The 9888-nt window shown below is 33.2% G+C and overlaps 1 protein-coding gene across 1 annotated transcript in view; it reads left to right on the forward strand.

Annotated features, from left to right (window-relative positions):
* LOC108742107 overlaps positions 1-9888 on the forward strand; it is a 42168-nt gene that overhangs the window by 9454 nt on the left and 22826 nt on the right. The window contains exons 3-4 of the mRNA XM_025980044.1: positions 4103-4315; positions 5451-5518. Coding sequence (XP_025835829.1) covers positions 4103-4315; positions 5451-5518 — 281 coding nt within the window. The remainder of the gene's footprint in view (positions 1-4102; positions 4316-5450; positions 5519-9888) is intronic.

A 9888-nucleotide genomic window follows, 5' to 3' on the forward strand; every position in this document is an offset into this window, starting at 1 on the left:
TTAGGACTGACGACCTTATGATGATGAAGTTTATGACATGGAAGTAATAACTATGTAAAAACTTTTCCCTTTACGCAAAACCAATTTTCAAAAAGAATTAAACAGAATATTCCTTATTTTTATAAACAATGATTTCTCTGCATGATTAGCTGTAAGACAAGGTTTATTTAAGAAAAAACTCCAAAAGAAAACTTTGATTAACATATATCATCTAACTATAATAACGTTAAATCTAACAAGTTCATCAGTTTCATCGCATACTTTGGCGATATATCCCTTAAAATTAGTCGAAAACTTATTATAGTAAAATAACAGTGTTCATTATCTAAATTTATTAAACAGAATAAGGATAAAACGGTTAAAGGATCAAAATTTTGACTTTATTTCTCGAAGTGTGATGATTGCAATCAAATTTATGTGGGACACTGGTTGATCTTTCAAAGAATCTTTCAATATAAATGAAACTATCAAAAGAAAATGAAGACTCCATATATGCGGAACATTTGTTAAAAGAGAAACACATTTTAATATCTATGTTTTAAAGGAGCTGCGGAAGATTTTTTTTTTCAAAAGCTGAGTATCACCAGTATATAAGAATTTACACCTTTAGTTTCGCAAACAGTATAAATTATGCAATCCGTAGATAATTTCAAGCACACATGAACTCAAAAGAGGAAACACATTCCTCGTATAATGTGGATCTGACATTTAGAGTACGATGTCTAAACAAAGCACGTGCTATCTTCCAAGTTGTCGACGGGAGTTGAATGCAAATAATTGTCGAGTTTCCTGATGCCAAGACTACAAAAAGATAGGACAGCATTGTAGTTATTGTTGTAGTTAAGATTTGAATAACCGTTCGGTTTTTGTAATCGCTGCTCTTTGGGATCCTTCCTACATATTTTTAGAAAGGAAAAACTATTGTAATAGAGAGCAATTTACAACTTAACTGAATTATTACATGGTTGAGTAATGAAATAAAACAGGGTTAAACATGTAGAAGTGAAGGGATTACTTGCAGAATTTTTTATTTCAGCATCATTCACTTTATTCTTCAGGATTTTCATCGATCTTTTAAAATTTAAATTTCTAAATAATGCTCTTTCGTTTCGAAAATTAATTCTTACTACTAAAAGTTTATTTTCGCGCCGAAAGACTTTTTTTAGATGTGGTATTAGGTAACTAAGGTAAAAGGTGTGATATAAATATTAACTTCCTGAAATGTTTAAACTTATTTCACTTCATGATCATAGACAAAGATTACTATTTTAATAGAAAGATGATAAAATTAAAATTGGACAAAATCTGGTGCATGAAGACATTTGAAGTTAAACACGAATGTTTCTAGTTGTTCTCGTTGATTCGTGTGAATTGCATAATCAATAATTAATTGATAGTAGTATTTATTCTTAATAAAGGTAGTTTATTAAGAATTAAAATACCTACTGAAATGTTTGACTTCTATAAATTATTACCAGTATTTCTAGAATATCATGAGCTTCACAGTCTAAGAACAATTTCATTTCTTATCCCAATACATTATACTTCCTTATTAAAATGCAAAAATCAATCACAGTAACCTAGTAACACACAATTGTAATACGGTTCACCTTCGGCACACTTTTTAATAATGCATGCAACTTATAGATGAAACACCTGATGTAATTGTTATGGAAATGTTAAACGTGGAATAATATCGTAGCGTACCATGGACTATTCTTTTTTTTTTTAATTTTTTCTGTGATAGGCGTGCTAATAACATACGTCTATAAACTGTGATTTTGATAGCCTCCAAAATGTTGGTTCAAGTCCACAAAAAGTAAAAAAAAATGATGCCAATAAAGAATAAATTTAGGAATTTGAACTTGGATTATTATTGGGGACTGAATTGGTTACAGCTTAGAACAACTTTTTACTACACAACAACCAATAGTATTTCAAAGATATTTCTAACCTCCCTAGACAAAAATTTTCAGTCTCTCAGAGTCTTTCAGTGTCTCCGAGAGCATCTCTCACAGTTTTTGACAGTCTCTCAATTATTGCCTAGGTGTTTTTATGGATCTCTCACAGTCTCTGTATGAGAGACTCGAACGATAAAAGTATTAATTCAGAGATTCCAGTCTCTTACAGAGAGACTGAATTAATAAAACTGAAACATTGAGAGACTCGAGACTGGGATCTCTGAAATATGTTGAACTTAGAAAATTTTAACCATGTCTATCGAGACACCACTTATTGAAAGATTCGAGTCTCTCGTTCAGAGACTAAATACGAAATGAGGATCTCTCTATGAGCGACTCGAGTCTTTCGTTGAAAGACGCTAAAAAGTTTTTTGACAGTCTCTCGAAAGTCTCTCTCAGCAACACCAGAGAGACTCGATGAGAGACGGAGACTCGAGTCTCGCGTTCAGAGACTCTGAGAGACTGAACATTTTTATCTAGGGCTTCTATTTTACAACATAGCTTCTTGTACATAAAATATACGTAGATATAAAATTCCTTTTTCAATTTAACTTGAGCCGTTTCTACATCCAGTTACAGAAATGCTGTGAGGGCAATGCACGTTATATTGTTACATCAAAAGCATATACTCGAGCGAGAGATGAATTTTAAAAATTAATATCCCGTCTTTCACTGTAAATGTTAGATTGCCCTACATTTTCCTAAGGGAATTACGAATGAACTACAAAACAGTACAAGTATGAAAATATAATATAATCTTAACCACTGTATATGCCGCAGGTATTTAGGTACTTCATGGTAATTTTAATCGTATGAATACTTGAAAAGTAATACCTTTAATGTTAAATATAGAAAATTATTATTAGTTATTAGACCCACCCGAGCTCACTCGTGGCACTAAAAGATTAAAGTTAATTTTGAAGGAAGGAAGTTTCTAAAATTTTTTAAAATCTGGATCTTGGTATAACCACCAAATGCGATGCGAAATATAATGACTTAGAAGCAAAGTAATTTTATTATTTTTGACCTCTGTACAATATTATTTCCTTTTATTGAATAAGTACCTATTGCTCGTTACGTGTCTCCTTGAGAAAATTGCATAGGTACTATTTTAAATCACGAAATGACCGTCAAACGTCATCTACTATGTAAGTAGATACAAGGAATTTCCGATTTTTCCTGTGGGTCTTAATGTGGTACCAGTTGGTAACGTGGACGCCATGTAGGGTTAAATGCAGATGCAATGGTAGATAATACAATGGGCAATCAACAATAAGACGGAGCTACAAAACTGACGAAAGGGTTTTAAATTATACCTATTAATGAAGAAAACGTATCAGCAAAAGTATCCACTCATTATTATAAAATTGCTTTTTGTAAATTACTTTTCGTATAATTGCTAGATTATTAACATTACGTTATCGCTTTCTTTGATTTACAACCTATAAATAATAGTCCTTTACAGGATATTACAATAAAAGTTAAGTGTAAAGTAGTAAAACACCAAGGCTTCAAGAAAATTTAGTNGTAAATGGAAACAATTATTTTTCCACTTATGTCAGATGGTTTTGAATGGAATTTACAAATTTTCCATTGATTCCCATTGAAGTTCACTGGAAATCATTTCTACGGGGTAACGGTTTAGTGTGATGTAAGTTTTGGCAGAAATTATCATGTAGCAGAAACTATGTTACAAAATTAATCCTTAAATTCCTGCTGCGTACAGATACGTATGAATATCTAGAGGACAACCGGTAATATATTAGTGAAAATCCTTTGTGTAGATTTATTGTTGCGGGGCAATTTAGATATTTCGAAAGCTAAATGAATGATGAGCTTTTAAGCTACATGGTACTATACACATATAGGTGAAATCTGGAGGTTGAAAATTGACTTGTGAAGAAGAAAATTGACTTAAGAAGAGAAAGTTTAGAAGTTTGTATTTGTCAGTCAGTCAATAAAAAGGATTAAACTTGAGTGATATGTTGTGTTTCTGTAGACAGGTCCCAAATAAATAAAAATATAACATGGTGATGTTTTCGCAGCTGTTTTCGGAATAAACCCAGTAATGTATTGTTTGTTCTTTTTCAAGGGACAATAGATATTATACCCACGATCTACGTTCGTTTCATAAATTTACTTTTCCTTTTTGTTTTTCAGCGTGGGAAAGTGTTCGTTTGGAGCCATAGTGGCTAGACCTGTGCAATTGTTCATGTTCTGTGCTGTCTACGGTCCAAGCGCCCTGGTGCTATTGACCTGCTACGGTTATGTCTATGTCGTAGCAAGAGGCCACGCCAGAGCCATCTTCGAAGTCCGACAGAGCCTTTGTCATAACCATTCAACTATAACATCTCCCCGATACGGNAAGTTGTAGCTAATTATCTTTCTAAAAAATTAATAACTTTGCTGTATTTATACGTATAACACTTATCGAAAAATGAAGCCGGTTACAGTATCTATAGCTGTAACGATTAAAATTGGCAAAGTCCGCAAAAAATTATCTGTGAGAACACACCCTTGTTAAGTTAGGAAATACTTCATGAGTAGTACAGACAAAATGAAAAGAGAAAATCGAATAATAGCAAGCGGTGCAGCGGTTAGAGGTTGCTTAGGTACGTAAAAAATCAGGGCCGGCTCTATAACTGCCTGGTTGGAATTATATCTTTCAAAAAAAGTCAATGCTTTCCAATATTCCTGAGAATGTTGAACTTTCTTTAAAGTCCGACTCTGGCAACATGCTCAAGTCTTCTCGTATGAATCTCTTTTTGTTACACATTAATTGGTGTAATGTTATTCCTTTTTCTTTACTAGCGCCCGCTGCAATTTCTACTTGGCATCTCTTTTTAATGCTTATGATATTCCCTACAACGACTGTCATGAGTAAAAGTAGACGTTCGGTTATTAAAAAAAGAAAGTAAATGCGACAGTTTTATTGCGGACTATGTCAATTTGGAACGTCCCAACTATATCCATTTTAGTATACGCTCAGAATTTTCAATTTTATTCGAAACAAAATACAAATAGAATTTATTCACCTTTCTGTTCGTTTGAAGCCTTAGTTGTAGCTTTTACGCAATAACCTTGAATAACAAATTGGGTACTGGATTACTCTTTAGGTAGTCTACTTCATTAAATCCTAAGGTAGAAGCTTATGAGTTTCCTAACCCTTCTTAGAGCTTTAAATACAACACAAATACAAATTATCTTCTCATAGGACGTAAAATGTAAATTATAACTAAAGTTACTCTATATCTCTCATTAAATTAAGCACCTTCCTTAGACAAAAATTTTCAGTCTCTCAGAATCTTTCAGTGTCTTTGAGAGCGTCATTCACAGTCTTTCACAGTCTCTCAGTTATTACCTAGGACGGTCCAAGCGCCCTGGTGCTATTGACCTGCTACGGTTATGTCTATGTCGTAGCAAGAGGCCACGCCAGAGCCATCTTCGAAGTCCGACAGAGCCTTTGTCATAACCATTCAACTATAACATCTCCCCGATACGGATTTGCACTGGCCCTTACCTCCGGCCTTTTCATTATTTTGTGGCTTCCCTTTCAGGTAAGAAAACTCAGTAATGTGATGTCTAAAGGTTATGGTTAATTGATAAAAACTTTTGCGGTCAGAAGGTGAACTAAAGACCGTCGTCGGTTGGAGTTGCAATGGAGATAGAAGGAACTCTGAAGAAGCCGCTACTCGTACCAGCAAAACGTTAGGAAACATCTCCAACCACCGACGGTCTTTAGACCCGGTTCAGGACAGTATCAGTTCACTATACTCATTGGAAAAATAATTGATTAGAAGGTTACGTAAATGTCTACACACTGTGTATACTATAGCATAGTCTTTGCTGTATAATTTTGCGGTTATAGATTGATGAATTAAATTTGTATCTTCATGAATACACAATTTTTGCGACGCTATCTTAATTCTATTTCTCTGTAACTCAATAGTAACTCTATAAGTATGTAAATTCCATATTGTATATCTAACTGAAAATGGGTTTTAAAAAGCTTTTTCTTAGGTACTGATTAATGGTCTTTCTTCTTTACCTATACCTCTAACCGTCGGAATGCTATATATTGAGGTAAATAGGCATCTCAGAAATTTCAATTGGTGCCATTCAGAAGGAATATTTCAACGCTCTAATGATTTTTCAATCATAAATATATGGGTCGGTCAATTTCCGGCCTTTTCCATTTCGGTACGCCAGTTATTTTTTAAAAAATATGATGCTGATATAGGATGTATATTTGGACAAAATACTGAAAAAAAAACTGTTTAATTAAACTCGATTGATCGGGGTGAATTAAACTTATGGATAGCTCGATTTCTGTACTTAAACCCCATCGACAATTCCATTGCAAAATGTGATGGAAGCTTTGGGAAATCTGATAATTGCAAGGTGTTTGGAGACAATGAAGATAAGACTGCTGCTGATTTTATAAAAAAGACTTAACCCAGTGTATAATGCCACTTTCATTAAATAATAAAGCCTGCAATGGAAAACAAGACTTGCTTTTTAGTAGTTGTGGAGTAAAATTGAGTTATGCTTGTTACAGAAAATAATTTGCAGACTTTGTAACCTGACTACAACTTTTCGTTTTATCTTATGTATAATTTTGTCGCAGATAATAAGCAAACAAGTACCTAGTTACGCAAATACATAATCAAAGATGACTTTTGTCAGTAACAATCCAAAATTAAAGAGAAATATCAATTTGCATGATGTTGCTTTGCTACGAATTTCGTTATTCTTTTATTTGCGACTGTCGTTTTGTATCCCCGAGATAAAAATATTCAGTCTCTCCGAGTCTTTGAAAGCGAGACTCGAGTCTCCGTCTCTCATCGAGTCTCTCTGGTATGGCTGAGAGAGACTGCCGAGAAACTGTCAAAAAAACTGCTTAGCGTCTCTGAACGAAAGTCTCAAGTCGCTGATAGAGAGATCCTCATTTCGTATCCAGTCTCTGAACGAGAGACTCCAATCTCTCAATAAGTGGTGTCTCGATAACCATGGTTAAAATTTTCTAAGTTCAACATATTTCAAAGATCTCTGTCTCTCTGTGAGAGACTCGAATCTCTGAATTAACAATTTTATCGTTCGAGTTTCTCATACAGAGACTGTGAGAGATCCATAAAAACACCTAGGCAATAACTGATAGACTACGAAAGACTGTGAGAGACGCTCTCAGAGACGCTGAAAGACTCTGAGAGACTGAACATTTTTATCTCGCGTTACAATTAAAGACAATTGCAAATTGTGTAAGCTGCCCGACTAATTTTCACAAATAAAAATAAAAAAACTATCTTAAATAGTGTGTTATTTCGCTATTTACTTTAAAATGTTCGGCAAATAACGTAAATTTCTCTGTACCATATATATATGCATCTCAATATAAAAAACCTTTTCAATCTTGTCCAGTTTTAATACCTAAACCGAAGAAGAGGCTTTTTTTTATCTATAGCAAAAGTCGAAGTAAGAAGGAGAGGTTATTTTATGTCAACGCCAGAATGTTTAATTGACTAAAGGTTGACGACAGCTAATCGAAAATTCGAATGCGTCCCCAAGGCGTAATCCCAATAAAGAACGACTATTTGCCGCACGTAGAACGTAAGACAGGAACTCGATATATACGTACATTATAGCAAGGGTGCACGTTCGCGTAATGTTCGAGAAGAACTTCAGCTATTTCAGCTGAAGTTCACTGAACGATAGAATTAATAACGAGAAGCAAGAAGTCGCTAGAAACAGGATTAAAGTCAAATTGTTTTCTTCGGATAAATTACAGGTTGTCTTTGAAATAGAGAATCAACAATTGAATTTTATTCTTTTGTTACTTCACAAACACTCATCGCATACGTTTACAAATTGAAGATATTCTTTTCCAATTTGTAACTCAGACTAAATACGTATACCTTTGGTACAATAAAATCATATCCTTCTTTTTTCACTTTTTTTCACTTTTTGTGTCTGTCATGAAGCCTCAAGTGACTTATGTACCTATGTTTTCAAATGCAATAACTCGTACGTTTGATACGATTGAAGAAAATAGAAACAAGAGGAAAATAGAGATCGCAAAAACATCAATGTCGCGTATCTAAATCAAATGAAACTATGAATACGGTAAACGTAAAATTACTAATTACTTACCGATCTGTATAATAATATATAAAAAAGATTTAGTTATGTATCCGTACACAGATTCTATATATCATCAAAAAATATAATCAACTNATTTTTGCCTAGAGTGTATTAATTATAAACTTGTGTTGAATAATATTTGTATAGTTATAGAACTATTAGCTTTAAATAAACCCGTCATAACAAACAAATTACCTTATTAAAACATGTTATAATACAAAAATTTGGACAATGTTTTTGGGTAAAGGCAAATCCCAATTGTAACCCTTTTACAATTATATACCACGTATTAAATCCTTATAGTTTAGAAACAGTACTAAAAGGTAAGCAGAACTGCCTCCCTAAGGACGAAGCTGAAAGCAAGCAAATTATGAAAAATGGTTGGGAAGTTATAAAGAGCCGAATATTTTGGTTAAAGGTTTTGCGTCTCAGGAGGAAGAAAATGGTCTGCGTGTGCCACAAATTTCTGTTATTAGCTACTATTATCCTTTATTTTTAGAATGATCGTAATATACGGGGCGATTGATCTAAATTGTTCATTAGAAGCTCATAAGGAACGAAAAGATATCATTTGATTATTGATACACTTAGGGACATATTAATTTGTTTAAATAAATAACAAACAAACATTTCTTACAATAATGTATTTTATACAGTTTTTCAAATCCTTGTACTACCTAGTCGCAGGTATATAGGTCAAAAGAGTGTTTGTAAAGTGCTCTTTTTACATATTTAAATCCTTTAGATAAAGCATCAAGACATATGGCAAGAGAAAGAAAAAGCCACAGTGACAGTTTTCAAGATTTTGGGTTATTTGAAACGTTTTCATGCTCTAAGAAAGGGACGAATTTTATTAAAATTCAGTATGGTGGTTCCTTAAGAATGAGATTTAGATAAGTCTTAAAGAAATGTCTACATCTGCATTCGGGTTCAATAAAAATCAGAAATAATTTAATTTAGAAAAGAAAATGGCTGAGGTATGAGAAATATTGTCATAAATTTATCTACTATGAAAATTTATTACCAAAAATCGAGTTAAATTTTATTTTTTATAAAACGAGATTAGGTACTTAAAATTTAATTCTGTTAGATCGTTGGAAAGTTTTAATTATTAATGATTAGTATAAAATTTATTGGACTACTTAAAAATCGGTCACAAATAGGTATTTCCCTTGATTTTATTTATTAGCTTGCATAAGGTACTGCTTCCTTAAACATTCATTATTTCTGCAATTCACTTCCGGTAATATAAAATATGTCAACTCAAATTATTTACTGAAAGAAGATTATAAAAATTACTTGTGTACACTCTTGGCACTATCGTTAATTTAAGGGACATCTCTGTCGTCTGTTATTCAAGTCAAGGGCGATGCACATATAACCAGTCCATTAATCATTTCTTTGCTTCCCAAGGGCGGTACTTGTTAGCATTGAACGGACGATAAAGCAGGAGAGTTACCGTCAGGAAGCGTATGAATTACTGAACATGATTATTACAAACTGGACATATTTAATTAGATTAATTATGAATTACTTCTTGCGCCCATAAATTAATGGTGTTTATGACAAGTAAAACAAAAAAATTGGTATGCAAGGGAAGAAAAAGTAGGGAAAGAGCGAATATAAAGATAGGAGACGAAAAATTAGAAGAAGTGGCTGATTTTAGATATCTAGGAAGTCAGATAAGTCAGGACGGAAGGAGTAGTAGGGATATAAAGCAGAGGATAGCGCAGGGTCGTGTCGCCTTTAATAAAAAGAAGTCACTTCTATGCTCGCGAACGGTTAATTT

Source organism: Agrilus planipennis, unplaced genomic scaffold (assembly GCF_000699045.2).
Source record: "Agrilus planipennis isolate EAB-ADULT unplaced genomic scaffold, Apla_2.0 scaffold337, whole genome shotgun sequence".
Classification (NCBI taxonomy): Eukaryota; Metazoa; Arthropoda; class Insecta; order Coleoptera; family Buprestidae; genus Agrilus; species Agrilus planipennis.